Genomic DNA, 17500 nt, shown 5'->3' with positions numbered 1-17500 from the left:
GGTGGGAGGAAAAACGAGGTGAGAAGGAAGGAGAACCAAAGAAAGGAAGAGAAAAAAATGAAAGAAAACACGAAACTGAATCATTAGACAATCACTTATTTACGTAGAGAGAGAGAGAGAGAGAGAGAGAGAGAGAGAGAGAGAGAGAGAGAGAGAGAGAGAGAGAGAGAGAGAGAGAGAGAGAGAGAGAGAGAGAGGAAAGAAAAAAATGATGTATATGAAAAATGGAGGCAGGGAAAAGTGGGGGTCTTCTCAGTGTGTTTTAATCCTTTTATTGTTAGTGGCGCGCTGCCCCCTGTTAGCCAAGCCAGCAAAGGGGGGAGGGGGGCGACCAATTACGGCGAAGCAATTACTGAGGATGGGAAGTGAGGAGGAAACTGTTAACGAAGGGCCCTCCAGTAACTGCTAATGAGGTATTTTGGTAACAGCACCTCTCTCTCTCTCTCTCTCTCTCTCTCTCTCTCTCTCTCTCTCTCTCTCTCTCTCTCTCTCTCTCTCTCTCTCTCTCTCTCACATTGTTTACCTCGTCCATCTCATCTGTCTGTGTCTTGTCTGTCTCACGTTTGTCTGCGTCTCTCTCTCTCTCTCTCTCTCTCTCTCTCTCTCTCTCTCTCTCTCTCTCTCTCTCTCTCTCTCTCTCTCTCTCTCTCTTACTGGGGATTCAGATATCGTCCGTCTTTTCAAGTATAGAGAAAAGAAACGCTAATAAGGTTCTTCACGCCCTGTCCTCCTCCTCATCCTCCTCCTGGTAGGCCTACGCGACTTGTCTTAATTGACGACCTACCCCTAGCCGATGACTCCTGTTTTGTGGGTCGTGTTGTCTTTTGTTACTTGTTTTTGTACTGGAGAAATGCATGAGGTGGATTGCGTTTTGAATTGCATTGCTTTCTTTTCTCTTTCTCTCTCTTTCGGTTTCTCTCTCTCTTGATTTTAATATCTGTTCATTTTCTTCTCTGCTACAAGTTCTGGTATTTTTTTCATTGGTCTCATTCTCTCGTTTTATTTTCGTTCTTCATATTTTCTCTCTTCTTTATCTCACTATATATTCCTCAGTTGCTTTCTCTACTAATCTCTCCATACCTCTTTATTGCCCTTCCTCATTTCTCTCATCCCTATCATGTTCCTCTCCGACCCATTCCTCTCCTCCATCTCGTCCCATTCCTCCATTCTCAGCTCTTCCTATCCCTCCATCTATACCTCTTCCTATGCCCCTGTCTTCATCCCTTCCCTTCCTCTGCACCATCTATTACCAGTTCTCCTCCACCTCATCCACTACTGCCATGCCATAACTACTTGATCGCTCTTTGATAATTCGCACGCTATTAAGCTGACAAAGGCGTATTTTCGTTTGCCTAATACCCTTGTCATGCGGCACTAAGACTTGATAAATACTAGACCCATTGCAGCCTCACTCACTCCAGTATTTTCCCCCTGCGTGCTCCCAACGGTGTGGAATTGAGGTCGATATGTTACGCAGACGCAGATGTATTGTGGTAGGAATTGAAAAGTGCATTTTGGTATCATAGTTATTTGTCTGAAATTTTCCTTTTTTTTCATTTCCTTACTTAAGATTTTTTTTACTTTCTTCCCTTTATTTTCTCTATGATGCTAAGTAAATGTTGTTTTTTAAGTCGAAATGTGTATATTGGTATCAGTGTTATTTGTCTAAGATTTTGTTTCCATTTTTCCCCTCCTTACTTCTTAGATTTAATTATTTTCTTTCTTTTTGTTTCTATGAGGCCAGCTAAATGGTCTTCATATCGAAAAGTACATCTTGTTGTCAGTGGTTTCGAGGATGTGTCGTGAGATTTTTACTTTTTTCGCTTCGTCTTCTTACTTTTCCTCACCTCATCCTCTTTTCTCCATCCCTCCCTCCTTCCCTTTAGAACCAAAACGTTCATCTTAGCATCAAAGTTATATACCCGGCCTTTTTTCACTTCCTGGTTCGTTTTGTTCCTTTTCTTCACTTCCCAGGTATTTTTTTTCCTTTCTTCCATCCCTTCCATTCTCGGACACCATTTAGATATTGTCTGAAGAATCAAAACCTTAGTATTAAAACGTCACATGGTTTCCCACCTTTTTCACTTCGTCTGTTTCCTTTTACCTCACCTTGCACGCTTTCTTTTCTCTCCCTCCTACCCCTCTTTCCCTCTCTTCCTTCTTTCCTTTCTCGGAGAGCAATGTAAATAAAACTTGTACCTGCAGCGAAGTGAGGCGGAGAAGGTGAAAAAAAGGAGAGGCGGGCAATGGAAGAACCCCAATTATCGGCCATTGCTGGACACACAGGTAGCGAGCAGGAAACTTATAATGAGCGACTCTGCCACACAGACCCACTACCGCGTTGAAAGGCCGCATCCCCCCTTCCCTGCTGACCTTATTAACTCACACGATTGTTCAGCGAGAAGTGGGAGGGGAGCCGGAGGGGGGCCTGGGAGAGAGAGAGAGAGAGAGAGAGAGAGAGAGAGAGAGAGAGAGAGAGAGAGAGAGAGAGAGAGAGAGAGAGAGAGAGAGAGAGAGAGAGATGTGCGTGGGGGGGAGGGAAGGCTCTTAGCGGCTCCCAGACCTTGTTAACGGTGTGGCCTGTTCATGAAGAGGAGGAGGAGGAGGAGGAGGAGGAAAGAGAATAGGAGAAAGATAGAGCAACCTCACATTCTCTCTCTTCTCTTCGATAAATCACAGAAGAACGAAAGCAGAGAGAGAGAGAGAGAGAGAGAGAGAGAGAGAGAGAGAGAGAGAGAGAGAGAGAGAGAGAGAGAGAGAGAGAGATAGAGAAAAGAAACGCCCTGCTTGGTAGCTCTTTCTTCAGTCTAAGTCCCAGCACAGGTCAACAATCTGAGGGAGGGAGAGAGAGGAGGCCTGGGTGCTCCTCCTCCTCTTCCTCCTCCTCCTCCTCCTCCTCCCTGATCTCGTTAACCAGCGAAGGCCGGATGATTTACGGAAGATTACTGGGTAGAGAGGAGGAACCAGCGGAGAGAAGGAGGGAGGGATGGAGGGAGAAATGAAGGAGGTATGGAGAGAGAGAGAGAGAGAGAGAGAGAGAGAGAGAGAGAGAGAGAGAGAGAGAGAGAGAGAGAGAGAGAGAGAGAGAGAGAGAGAGGGCGTGGAGAAAGAAGTTTGCAGGGGGAAGACAATGGTAAGATGTGAGTTAGGACTTTAGCACTTTGCAGGCAGATGTACTTAGCTATAGTAATTACTCCCCATGATGAGGTGCGGGGGGGTTGGAGCTCCCCACTGGGTACTGAGGCCCCCCCTGGCGAGAGGAGAGAGGGACGAGATGAGAGGAAGGAGAATGGCCGCCGATACAGCCTGCCTCTCACCGCCTCTCTAACAACCGGCAATGGTAATGAGGCTAATTAAACAACCAACTACCCAGGCTGGCACGAGGGAGGGGAGAGAGAGAGGGAGAAGAGGGAGAGGGAGAGGGAGGGAGGGAAAAGACAAGTGGAGGGGCTGGGGGACTGGAAGAGAAAGGGTGAGAGAGAGAGAGAGAGAGAGAGAGAGAGAGAGAGAGAGAGAGAGAGAGAGAGGAGAAGAGAGAGAGAGAGAGAGAGAGAGAGAGAGAGAGAGAGAGAGGCGTTAAGAAAGCCACTTTGGGCGAAGCTCTCCACAATGAAGGTAATTACTGCGGGATTCTAGGATTTTGTCTCGAGTCTGGCGGAGCGACGGAGGGAGGAGGAGGAAGAGGGAGGAGGGGAGGAAGGAGGCAGGAAGAACGTGACGGACAGAAAAACCAAACTAAACGGGAGGCAGGGGAAAAGGACACAAACAATGATAATAATGAGTCAGTAAAGTAACCCAGAGAGAGAGAGAGAGAGAGACAGAGAGAGAGAGAGAGAGAGAGAGACAGAGAGAGAGAGAGACAGAGAGAGAGAGAGAGAGAGAGAGAGAGAGAGAGAGAGAGAGAGAGAGAGAGAGAGAGAGAGAGAGACTCAACAGGATAATGAGGACGAGGGGTGGCGGACCAGGGCAGAGGGAAGGAAGGAGAGGGGCAGGAAGGAAGGAAGGAGGGAGGGAGGGAGGGAGGGCAAGAGGGAGAGATCTGCAGCGGAAGGAAGAGAGGAGCTACAAAGGAACATAGAACACAAGAACACGGACAGGTGCTCTAAATACCTTGAGAACACCTGTACGCTTCTAACACACATGCAACACACACACACACACACACACATACACACACACACACACACATTGAAGGACTGCTCAGAAACACTTTAATGTCTCACCACGACTATTTCAAAAGCCACAGAGATGATTAGCAGGGTTCTTAAGACTGTTTCTCGCATCCGGTAATGTAGAAGTCTTGTTAATCTGCACTATAAAAACACCCTAGAAAACCCGTGTAGCTTCAACCAGAGTCCTTTGAAAACAGTAGAGGTGCGGCGCAGAAGTGTTGCAGAATACTGTCTAAACCCAAACGTACACTGACGGGGGATAAGGGAACGTAGGGCGTCACACAGCGTTACGTGGGAATGTTATGCAGTGCCACGAACACAGGAACGCTCCGTCATGATTGTTGCCTAAACGAACTAGATTCTTTTCATTGATGTGACGAGAGCTGATGCAAGGACGCCGCTGGAGAGAGAGAGAGAGAGAGAGAGGAGAGGGAGGGAGAGTAGGGAGAGGAGGGTGAGGGAGAGGAAGGGGAGGAGGCACACGGTAATTAAGGAGTGTGATTGAAGCGCCGTCAGAGCGTAAGGGGGTCGGGAGAGTGGGGTGAGGGGGATGAAGGGGAAGAGGGGGGCGTGGAAGGGGGACTGGAGCAAGCCTACCGGGGGGAGACGGGGATCGCAGGGATGCTTTGAGGCGGTGACCGGGTTCTGTGCCGTATATATAGTGGTATTTTCTGACGGGGTGGCCACGCGCGGGCACTCACAGCTTTGATGGCGTCTGAAGACCTACCCATGAGGACCCAACCAATGAACTCCTAAGAAGGTGGATAGATAATGGTTTAGGAGGCGCGCGCACACACACACACACACACACACACACACACACACACACACACACACACACACACACACACACACACTCTCTCTCTCTCTCTCTCTCTCTCTCTCTCTCTCTCTCTCTCTCTCTCTCTCTCTCTCTCTCTCTCTCTCTCTCTCTCTCTCTAATGATATGTATGTCAGTTTATCATTCTGTTTGTACAAAAGGAAAGGAGTGTTATAATTTGAGTCATCTGGCGAGTTTCATTAATTATTTTCTTACTTAACATGTAATACTCGTGCTAGTCATCCCCGCCAGACTCCTTAAGTCACCAGTTAGCCATTGTCTCACGCCTCACCGTCCTCATTATCCTCACATCTCATCAGCCACCATCAATCTTATACTTACTCCTTAATAACTTTTACCACACACGTCTCCTCCTCCTCCTCCTGCTACTGCTGCTGCTGCTGCGTCCTCGCTTTCCTTTGTCCGAAAGCGAGACATTTCCTTCCTAGTTCTTCATCTTGTGTTTTTAACTAGCACAAAAAATGGTACTTGAAGTCTTTCCCCTTCCTCTGCTCACTCTCTTGTCTTCTCGTTGCCTTGAGAGTCCCTTCCTTTCTCTCTCTCTCTCCTCTTCCTCTCTCCCACTCCGCCTGCTCTTCCCCTAAGGGCCTCGCACTCCTCCCCTTGCCAGCACCCATTATTAGTGGTCATCTTCCCATTACTTCTACTTACGGTATATCCTCTTCCCTTCCAATTAAGTTCGCTCTCAACTAAGATAACAATAATTATTATGCCATTACCGCGCTCTTCATTAATTAAGGCTTCCAGTTACCATCTTCTTTAACTGTTAGATGTGCGGGGCTGTGAGAAAGGCAGCCGTGTGTTGTCAGTGTGTGTGGGTTTTGAGAGGCGTGCTGTGTGTATATGTGTGCGTATGTTGTGGTTGTAGTGGATCCCTGTCGGTGTGTGGCGCCGTGGTAGGGACTTGGTGGAACACTGAGAGTGGCATGAATGGTGATGGTGGTGGTGGTGGTGGCGGTGAGGGGACGTCTCTATTCGGTGTATGGCAGTTACTTCCAATGGGTCATGGTAGTGGTAGTGAATGGTGCGAGTAGTGATGGTGCGTGATGGTGCATGGTAGCGTAGGAGGCGCTAGACTGGAGGGCAGGAGAGTGGCGTAGAGAGAGACGAGGCAGGGCGAGGCAGGGAGAGACAGGGAGAGGTTTGTCATGTAGGAGGACGTGCGGCAAAACATGAGTGTCTTTGTCGTTTTGTTTCGTGATGATGGACGTGTTCTTGTTTTTCAGTTCGGGAGGCGCGGTGATGTTTTGAGGCGAGATGGGGCAATTTCAGATGCTATTAAGATTCCCAGGTGCGAGATTAGTGGTGCTGATTTGAGTACAGGTGAGGAACTAACGTGGGAAAATGGTACTTTACGTGGAAATAGTCATGTTTTTTTTTTCTTTTTTTTTTTCATATTGGAATTCGACGTATACTTTTGTCTTAGCGTTCATATCACATTAAAGCGCATCATGGGTACTCGTTCTTCATTACATGTATTCCGCGTTATGCAGCTTGTAATTAATATTTGAGTGGGGAATGAGTGCCCAGGCTAGTGTTGCAGTGTGTGTGTGTGTGTGTGGTGTGTGTGTGTGTGTGTGTGTGTGTGTGTGTGTGTGTGGTTTACATACTGACGCCCAGACACCTTTCCAAATCTTCTTACTGGTATGTGGCGGAAACACTTGTCTCCTCCTCTCTCCTCGTCCTCCTTTTCCTCCTCCTCCTCCTCCTCCTCCTCCTCCTCCTCCTCCTGTTTCTCCACCTCGTCCTTGTCCTCCTTATCCTACTCATCATACTCATCTTTTTCATCCGTCTCTCCTCCTCCTCCTTCCACTCCTCCATCTCCTCCTCCTCCTCCTTCTACCTCATCCCCCTCCACTCATCTTCTCTCCCTTCTCCTTTCCTCTGATCCTACCTGGGGCCTAATTAAAAACTTTCTCCCTCACCTGAGAAGCAATCCTTTCAATCTAACTCCAGGAAAAACAGCGGCAACTCTCCTTGACAGCATCCTCGGTAGCAGCAACAACAACAATAAGAAAAACAACAATAACAAGAACCATAAAAAAAATAGAGCCCCAGAGAAATAGAAGGAAAAATATAAGTTTGTAATGAAAATAATGAGTCAAATATACTCGTAAATAAAGGGATACGTGTCTTTGGAATGGAACTAATTAGCTTGAGAAACAGGTAAGGACGCACCTGTCTCAAGTCGTGCGTGTCAGGAACAGTAACGTTGACTAAATCGAGGTAAATTTACAGCTACGGTTGTTTGATTTCCTCATTTTGTTTCGTATTATTTCGGCTTGATTAATTGGGTTAGTGGTAATTTTTTTTTTGTGTAATTTTCGTTTCGTTTTTCTGCCTTTAAATTTGTTTGGCTTTGATTTATTTTATTTATGTTGAGTTTTTGCCTGATTATTTTATTTATTGTTTTTTTTTACAGATTTTGATTTAACTTTGGTACGTTTGTGTTTTTTTTTATATTTACTTGCGTTTGATTTTATTTTTTTCTCACATATGTAATTGTAGTGAGAATATTTTAGTTAATTTCACTTTTATCTTTTTTTTTTTTTTTTTTTTGGTACGTTTGTGAATTTTGCGATTTTATTCCAGTGAGTCCGAGTAAAATTAGAGAAACGAGCCAAGTGAGGCGTTTATCCCTCGTGTTTAGGAAAGAAGTTTTTAATGATATACATATCGCGTGACTGATTTCCACAGCAGTGAAGTATAATTTTTGGTACATCTGAATATTGCCGCACGTGAAATGCCAAGAGTATAAATAAATTTTAAAAAATTCCTAATGTATTGAAGGTAAAAAGTCGAATTTCTAGTTAATACATTTACTCCATAGCACTGAGTCATGTGCGCAGTAAGACACACTTAGTACTCAAACCACAACGCTGGGAAAGGTACCTTGTGTTCCCCATCCACCTGCACCCTGCACCTGCACCCTCCCCCCCCCTCTGCATCCCTCCAAACATTTCCTTCCCCCTTTTCAGGTCAGAGAACAATCCCCCTGTATCTTTCCTTCACTTTCTTCTCTTCCCTTTCTTTTTCTTTACTTTCTCTCACAGTCTGTATTTCGGCTATGCAACCAGTTATTCTATTCTTCGTTTTCATTCTTATTTTTATCTTTTCATCTTCCTATCCTTCCATCTTTTTTTTTTTCAGACTTCCTTACCTTTAAGTGATTATATAATTTACTTCTCTATATTCTTCTGCTATTCCCACACCAGCTAACATTTATAACCAAAACTAATCCGAACCTCACATAACCTAATCTAACGTAACGTAACCTAACCTAACATAACCGAACCTTTCTGAATCAAATATAGTCTTTTTTTTTTTTTTTTACTGTTTTAATAATATACTAACACTTATTTTGACGCAGAATCTTACACTTTTCTTAATCGTGAACGGCGCCTGTTCATACTCGCATTTACAACCGGAAGTGCTCTTCGTACCCAATAAAACAAGGCTCGACACTTACCTTAGATAGTCACGCTTGCAGAGAAGCAGGTTGGCCTTTTTGTAGAGCGTGGAGCCGACCTCGCCGAGCCGACAGTCGCAGCATCCACATTTGAGACAATCCTCGTGCCAGTAGAGGTCGACCGCTTTCAGGAGATAGCGGTCGTTGATGCGCTTGCCACAGCCGCCACACTCATGGCTCCCCGTTGTCTTGCCGACTTCCACGCCGGCCATCCTCATCCTACAACTACCTGTGGAGGAGAAGGGAGGATTAGCTTGAAAAAGAAAGGTGAAGTCATTATAACAGCTTCCTGTAGTTACATTTTATAGATAATATGATTTCAATTCCTAATCCTACAACTACTTATAAGAGGAAATGCATCTCCAGGAGAAAGAAAGGTGAAGTAATTATAACCTAACCTAACAAAAACTTACTATAGGAGTTTTTTTTTATTTCTTATTTATTTTATAGTTATTATCTCTACTATTCCGAACTATCTGTGAGAGAAGAGAGTTTTCTGAACACGGTTTTCTGAACATGGAGAAAAAAGAAAACTGAAAAAAAACACAGAACTTCATAATTTTTGTTTTGTTTTATTTTATAGTTATCATTCCTTATCTTTTAACTACAAGTGAAAGAAAATGAGTGCTGATTATCTGAACCTAGAGGAAAAAGATAAACCATGACTTCCTATACGGGTTTTTCTTGTAGTTTTAATTTACACTTATTATCATTCCAATTTCTCATGTTACAACGAGGCTTGGGGAAGAAAATATATTTTAGTTAGGTTGAGTTTTGTGTACCGCGAGATTAAACAGTCGCTATGTATAGCAAATATATCACAATTTTCTTGTGTACTTTTTTAAAGTTATTTTCGTTCAATTTCCGTGACTTGTATAAGGAAAAGAATATTATATGTTATTTTTCACCCTCCATACACACACACACACACACACACACACACACACACACACACACACACACACACACACACACACACACACACACACACACACACACACACACACAGGTGACTAGCTCCACTGATTCCAAAACACGTCATCACATTTACCTAATTAACCAGCAAATAAGTTTCTGGTCGAATGTAGTTTTTCTTTTTCAATTTTCTCTGTTTACCTTCACGTCCAATTTGTGGATAATGACAGAAATCAGTACAGGTGTTCTCACGCTCCGCCACACCTGCCCCTCCAGGTAGCCGCAGGAAAAGGTCACTAATTTTATCGGCTAATGACTTTCCCGGCCGGAGTGACGTCACTGCCTCAGGTGTTTAGGTAACCGGTAAATAATTGAAACGTGAATCACAAGTCGAAGTAATTACACCTGACTCCAATCTAATAATAACGGGTGACGAGTGTCTTTTTTTTTGTTCGCTGACATGTAATTTAATCTACGGTTCGTACGAATTGACGCCATTTTTACGGCGCTATTTAGTTATTAGTCAAGGGAGAAAGAGAGGGAGAGAAGAAAAAAAAAAAAAGATGAATAGAAACTCGGTACTATTCCAGGTAATGTGTGGAGAGCGGAAGGGAAACTAAATGGCAGTATTGATGGCTGGCTTCTGTCCACCCGCCCACCCGATGCGGGTCTTGGAAATTATTTACAGTTACGGGCCGGCAGGAGGGCAGGTGGCCGCCGCCCTACACCACAAACTACCTGTAATTACCGCGCAGGCCAGCTTTACCTCCCCGTCCTTCCTGAGGGTAGTGTGCGCTGCATGCTTAGTCAGGGAGGCAGCAGGAAAGAAAGTGCTTCGCTGGGGAAAGAATGTGAGGAAAAGGAGAAAAGGAAAGGAGGAAAGAGTGAGGTGTTATGTGAGAGGGAAAGAAAGGGAAAGGTTGGAAGGAGGAAAGGAAGGTGCTTGGTTCGGTAAAGATGATGAAAGGAGGAAATAAGAGGAAAAGGGAAAAAATTACTTTATAGAGGAGGGAAAAAATGATGGAAGGAGGAAAACAAGAAAGAGCAAAAGGAAAGAAAAAGAAAATAGGAAAGAAGAGAAGAAGGAAAAGAGAGAAAAAGCTACTGGTCGAAGACAGAAAAAAGGGAAAGGAAGAACAACAGGAATGAAAACATGCAGAACTAAACAGTATGAATTTCTACTTTATACATTTCAGACATGAAGTAAAGAGTTTGGACCGTCAACCAGGAGCATGCAGCCAGTCTCCCTCTCCCTCTCTCTCCCCTCTCGTATACCAAAAGACTCGCCGTAAATTGGAAACGTGGAAATAAAGAATGGCATTTCGCTGGATTACGCCGTCCGATAATTGCGTCCCGAGCGCGCGTCAGTTCCCAGGTAAAGACATCACACCTGGAGTAATTGGCTACGAGCAATCAGAGCCGAACTAATCACCACCGTAATACCTGGGCCCCTAAAACACAAGCTGGTCCGTGGTGTTCGGCTCCACGTGTTCGGATAATCTTGAGTAAATTAAATTAAACGAAAGCTAATCATAGGCAGCCTGATTACGGCGGAATACGAAATTGAGAGCGAGATTAGTCATCAACAAATATAATCAGAGGGAGATCCGTCACGGCCAGAAATAATCACAGGCAAATTGATGAGAGAGAGAGAGAGAGAGAGAGAGAGAGAGAGGAAGAGAGAGAGAGAGAGAGAGAGAGAGAGAGAGAGAGAGAGAGAGAGAGAGAGAGGGAGGGAGGGGGGCCGAGAAAATGGTGTGTATATATGAAAAAGGCGAAAATGAGAGGTGGAAAAATGAAAATAACATTAATAACGGGTAAGAAGGAGAGAGAGAGAGAGAGAGAGGAGAGGAGGAGAGAGAGAGAGAGAGAGAGAGATGAGAGAGGAGACGAGAGAGAGAGAGGAGAGAGAGGAGAGAGAGAGAGAGAAAGTAATCACATCGAAGATCGATCGGAGTCCAATCAGAGGGAGAGATTAAACACCATCCATCAGAAGCATGATCAAGCCCACCTGATTACAGCTCGCCATGAAAAATAAGTCCAAAAAATAACTAAAAACCTTCCTCGCGTGGACAGTTTCCCCTAAAATATACACAAATACACAAAACCGCCTTAAATTCCTCGATATGAATGTGAACTGTGTTATATTTTCCGAGGCTGCTTAGTTTTTTTTCTTTTTTTTTAATCTGTTTTTCATGGTATCTGTTTCTCTTCTCTTTTTGTTTCACACGCGTACAGTTTCTTTAAAATATAGAAATACACAATACACTTCAAATGTGACGATAATTTAGGGCATTTTTACTTTTTTTTTGTTTTACCCTTTCTATTCCTCTTCTCTGTCTCTCTTTTCTTTATATAAGGACAGTTTCCTTCAAATTTATAAAGTACATGAAACATAAATACATACATGTTTTCAGAGGTACACACTTTAAAGGATATTTGTTATTTATCTATTTTGTTTTCATTTTTGCAACCATTTCATTTTTTTTCCCTTTTTTTCAACTCAAAGGGGAGTTTTTTTTTTTTTATTTAAATACATACGAGCCACACAGGATATATAATATTTCTTCAGATTCAGTCACATCAATATGAATAGACAGATTCACGGGTATGTTTAGGAATATTTCTCCTCCCTTCTCTTTTACTGTCATCATAAATAAATAAAGCCACCTCAGATTGGACAACAGCATGAATGGTAATACATTTTGGCAGTTACTTATGAGGGGGGTTGGTTTTTTCCTCACTTTTCTATGTTTTTTTCTTTTCTTCTTTTCAGTTTCAAATAAGCAAATTACGTAAACCTCTTCAGATTTGACATCAATATAACGAGCAACAAATTTCCAGTGGCTGTTCATGACGATGTTTACGAACCCATTGTTATTTTTTCCAACATATCTCTTCACTTTATCATAATGAATATACAAAACTCACTCAGATTTCACAACAACAACATAAACAACAACAACAAACTCCAAAAGCGTTGTTCATGGGGGATGTTTTACGAATGATTTTTTTTTTCCACCTTTTCTATCTCTATTTTTCCATCTATCATATTTCCCGGAGTGAGAGAGGAAGGCTCCGGCGGGAACAATGAGTGAGAGACAATAGTTAATTTCGCTTGTCTTTCATCACTGTCCAAAATACCTGTGACAGCGGGCAGCGTTTTTCTGAGCATTAATAAAGATCAGGCAGGAGATGGCAGGGCAGAAGGGAGGGTCGAAGGTAGTGATGGTGGTGGCAGGTACGGGAGAGAGGGAGAGGGAGCGAGGGAGAGAGAGAGGGAGAGGGTGGAGACCATAAACGCTTTGGAAACATTATTAGCAGTGATTTATGGCCCCTGATTATTCTGTGTGGTAAGTTATTTTCTCTTGCAAATGCTGTCATCACCTGAAGTCCATCATTCTCATTTGTTTTCGCCTTTGTGAGTCTCGTCGCATCGAATTTCCAGCCCGGCCATCCATCACGAGCACATGTCTTCTTTAATCTATATTTCTCCATAAAAGAAACGGTATTCTATTACTTGCTAGATTTATAAAACGGGTTATATTTTGCGAAAGGATGTGAAATTCTGAGGGTGGAGTGTATATGTGTGTGTGTGTGTGTGTGTGTGTGTGTGTGTTAGTTAATACTCCTTTTTAATATCGATAATTAGTCTTCGTCTCCCAACACCCAAGCAATATTGTCCCTCACATTTCCCATTTCGGCGGCTAATGAGGCTCGCAACCCCACTAATGCACCAGGTAGATTTATATCACTGGTTAAAGAAGGTGTAAAAAAGTTGGGGTGCACTAATTAGTTTCACATGCAAATTGCTTGCATGGGCAAATTAGCCAGACGAACAATCAACAAGCAAGTATAAATTACTCACAAGTGCAAATTAGTTGTGTATGTAAAAGCTGGAGGGAGCGAGTGCCCACCTGATAGATGCGACAGGTAGATGTGAGTATGTAAATTACTTGGTTTAACAACTTGCCGGCGTCACTGGCAGGAGACAGTGGGAAAATATTACATTACGAAGGAAAAGAAAGCCAGACTGGGGGCCACAGGTGAACTGGCAGGTATAACAACTCAGCACTGACTCTATAAACATTACCTGTCAGGTGGAAATTGTCTGGTAACATTAAGAAAGGAAAATAATGACGAGTGCATTTACTGTAAGAACATTTCGAGTTCAATCTTAATAAGTAAATGTAACACCAACAGTAAATTTTCTCGCCTCGTAATGTTAAGAAAATATCTCGACAAACACGTTTAAGCATATTGAAGACCCGAGTTCGATCTTAGGTAATGGAAACACTAACACTTAAGCTCTACGAAGGAAGATTGAAGAGAAAGGAAAGTAAAGTGAAGGTGAAGGGGGGCGTAGAACCAAGCAAAGGACAAAGGGTAAGGTAGGAAGGGAATATAGGAGAGGAAGGAAAGAGAGAAGGAAGCAAGAGAACGAATGGAAGAAGAGGAAGAGGAAAGAGAAGTCAGACAGGAAAGGGAAAGTACATAAGAAAAGAAAGATCACTAAGAGAAAGAAGGAAAGTGAAACAAGGAAACGGGAAAGGGAAAGAAGACAAGAGTAGAAACAAGAAGAGAAGAGCAACAAGGGAATTAATAAAGAAGGCGGAATTAATAAAGAAGAAGCGAAGGAAAACAAGAAAAGAGGAAATGATGGGAAGAGATGAGGAGAAGGAAAGGAATATAAGGGAAGGAATGAGACAAAGAAAGCAGAGGAAGAAAAGGAAGACAAGAAAAGAGGAAATGAAACAAAAAGAGAGAAGAGGAAGGGAAGGGAAAGAAGAAAGGAATAAATGAGAGAGAGATAAATGGAGGAAAAGGAATACAAGGAGGGAATGAGGGAGAGCGAAGGAGGGAGGGAGGGAAGGAGGAAGTGTATTAGGTCTGCAAAATCAGCATTAGGAGAGAGTCAGCCTTTAGCGGGTTTGGATTGCATTAGTTGATTGCACTATTAGGCTAGTTACCCCCGTGGACCAGGATGTGCTCCTATTGCCTAGCTTACAGAGAGAGAGAGAGAGAGAGAGAGAGAGAGAGAGAGAGAGAGAGAGAGAGAGAGAGAGAGAGAGAGAGAGAGAGAGAGAGAAACAATGAATAAATTATTGAAAGAGAACTGAGGCAATGACAAATAGACCGAAGGTAATAGACACACACACACACACACACACACAGAGAGAGAGAGAGAGAGAGAGAGAGAGAGAGAGAGAGAGAGAGAGAGAGAGAGAGAGAGAGAGAGAGAGAGAGAGAGAGAGAGAGAGAGAGAGAGAGAGAAACATACCGAAAACACTCACAGAAAACTCAAATAAATACATCTAAATTAAACTGACTTAACGTAGATGAAAAAAAAGTAAAAAAGAAACACGACTGGGGAGGGAGAGTGGGAGGGAGAAAAAAGAGGTTTTTATATTATTTTCTCCCTCCCCGCCCCCTTCCCTCCATCCTAGCATCCCCACGTCCCCTCCTCGGCAGCCGAATGCGTTACGAGGCGTGTGAAAAACCCTTGCCGGCCGAGACAGAATTAGTGGGTTTGTTGTGAGTATAATCTAGCGCAATGGCCGTCCTCTCTCTCTCTCTCTCTCTCTCTCTCTCTCTCTCTCTCTCTCTCTCTCTCTCTCTCTCTCTTTCCTGTTGGCAATAAATTTCCTGGTATTATCGCACCGTTGACAGGTTTAGTTTAAGGTGCAACGGTGAAGTGTTGTTGTACTATAACGGTGTAGTCGATGTTTCACAGGTGTGCTGCAGGTGTGTAGGAGGGAAGTTGTAATTACGAGCCTAGTAAGTTTTGATGTTCCGGTGAAGTTAAAATGCTCAAATTCACGTGCATACTCCATTTTTTAAAAGTAAGTTGTATATAAAAGTATATTTATGTATTTATTTAGTCATTTATTTATTTAGTTATTTTTGACAGGATCGGTGAGTCTGCATTGGATTATCCTCCGGTATTTTAGTCGCATTTTGTTTGGCATGATCGAGCTGCAGTAAAGTAAATTCAATAGATGTGTACGTATATGTTTCTTTTTTCTCTCTTAAACCTTCAAAACATTTACTCGTGTGTGTGTGTGTGTGTGTGTGTGTGTGTGTGTGTGTGTGTGTGTGTGTGTGTGTGTGTGTGTGTGTGTGTATATGTGTCAAGTCAACGCGATAAGAACGAACAAATCCAAAACAGCTTGCCATCGTTCACATTTCTTCGCTCACAAACAAATCACCGCTGCCTCTTAGCTGCAGTAATATCCCAGGGGCACCTCGTCACCCTCCCCGACACGTCCCGCTTATCTCACGCGGCAGATACGGCTACAGTGATAACCCGGCATGTGTGTGGTGTTTGGCGGGAAAAACCTGTATGCCCGCCCCACCTCACCTTTACCTGTAGAGGGGCACGGGTGACCCAGAGAGAGTTTTTGTGGTGGTACTGAGAAAGCTGAGTGAGATTTGGATTCTTGAGGTAGTGAGGTGAATGATTTTCGAGTGTTGAATGAATAATACTGTACTATGGTCAAAGTTTGTGTTGTTATGTTGTTTTGTGTTTGTTTCGTATAGTTTGTGCTGTTACTGTATTGCTGTTTGGGTTCTTAAGGTAGTGAAGTGAAAGAATGGATTATTTTTGAGCGTTTAATGAAATGATAAGATGTTAACATTATTAAAATTGTTGTTATATTGTTTGTGTTTCAGTTTCACATAATTTGTACCATTACTGTATCAACGCATTACAATTTAGTCTTGATTTAAGGATTTGGGAGTTCAGTTGCTCCGTGTACGAGTGGTTTTAGTTTATTAGTTCCGCTGCTTTGTAAGAAGAAAGTGATTACCTATGCAGCATTTACATGTCATGACAGTTGAATACACAATTGATGGCTGTCAGTCTAAGATTTCAGTAACCTGTCATTATATATATATGTATTTTTTTTTTTTTTAATAAGTACCAGTGTCTCTGTATTAGTTATGTCTTATGATTAATCGTATATACTGCATTGTTTCTCTCTCTCTCTCTCTCTCTCTCTCTCTCTCTCTCTCTCTCTCTCTCTCTCTCTCTCTCTCTCTCTCTCTCTCTCTCTCTCTCTCTCTCTCTCTCTCTCCACACAAGACGTGCCTACAAGTCTCCCCTCAGCCCGCCACAACACAGGCCGCCGTCGGGCGACAGTAATTGTAGAAGGCTTTACCGGAAATCAGGCGCGGGATTATGAAAGGCTTATACATCATTAAGGCTAATAATCGCCTATAATTTGGCAACGCACTCTACCTAATGACGATCGAGCCCAGGGGTCATTAGGGTGATTGCCTCCTATATAAATCTGAAAACCATAGCTCGATTATGGAAGGTTTTATCCCTTGTTTTCTGGTCTAAGCCGATTACTCTGATTAAAATCCGCTGCACGTCGAATAGCCTTGCCTTGGGTGAACCTCGTCCGCCTCTCTTAGAATAGCGAGGTCAGTCCGCGTTCGTATTATGGTTTTATAAAAGAATACAGTCTCCTTTTTATATACACCGGAGTGCAATCAGGTAAATGAAACAAAATCAATTATAGGGACTCATTTCATTAGGATCAGTCGCTTATAATGCTCTTATTGAATTAATTAAAGTATATATTTGCGCTATGGTCACGGCCGTCACTCATGCACGGGATCCATCACACTGTTTTTATTATACACCCGATCATTTCCTTTTGAGATGAAAATGTATTATTGTTACGAGTACCTAATGGATGAGATTTTTTTGAATAATGGACGCGTTTGTGTATCAGGGTACAATGATGGAGAGAGAGAGAGAGAGAGAGAGAGAGAGAGAGAGAGAGAGAGAGAGAGAGAGAGAGAGAGAGAGAGAGAGAGAGAGAGAGAATTATGAGTTATTATTTGCTTTGAAGTTTAGAGTTTCTTTTTTCTATACTATCAACCTTCCAATCTCTCTCTCTCTCTCTCTCTCTCTCTCTCTCTCTCTCTCTCTCTCTCTCTCTCTCTCTCTCTCTCTCTCTCTCTCTCTCTCTCTCTCTCTCTCTGTATCACCAAATGAGAGGGAGAGAGAGATAGAGAGACAGAGACAGAAATAGACAGACAGACAGAAAGCAACTCACTTGAACCACCAAACTTGCCTTTACTTCTTGTGAT

General features: G+C 43.2%; 1 protein-coding gene across 5 annotated transcripts in view; it reads right to left on the bottom strand.

Moving 5' to 3' along the window:
* The window catches only part of LOC135090608 (LIM domain only protein 3-like), a 104530-nt gene that overhangs the window by 72179 nt on the left and 14851 nt on the right, over positions 1-17500 (bottom strand). For 4 of the 5 annotated variants that reach the window (XM_063987518.1, XM_063987519.1, XM_063987520.1 and 1 more), the window contains exon 2: positions 8483-8711. In XM_063987518.1, the coding sequence (XP_063843588.1) occupies positions 8483-8711 (229 nt within the window). The remainder of the gene's footprint in view (positions 1-8482; positions 8712-17500) is intronic. The other variant, XM_063987522.1, reaches the window with a different exon arrangement.

Source organism: Scylla paramamosain, chromosome 35 (genome assembly GCF_035594125.1).
Source record: "Scylla paramamosain isolate STU-SP2022 chromosome 35, ASM3559412v1, whole genome shotgun sequence".
In the NCBI taxonomy this organism is placed as follows: domain Eukaryota; kingdom Metazoa; phylum Arthropoda; class Malacostraca; order Decapoda; family Portunidae; genus Scylla; species Scylla paramamosain.
This window is presented reverse-complemented; position numbering and strand designations above follow the sequence as displayed.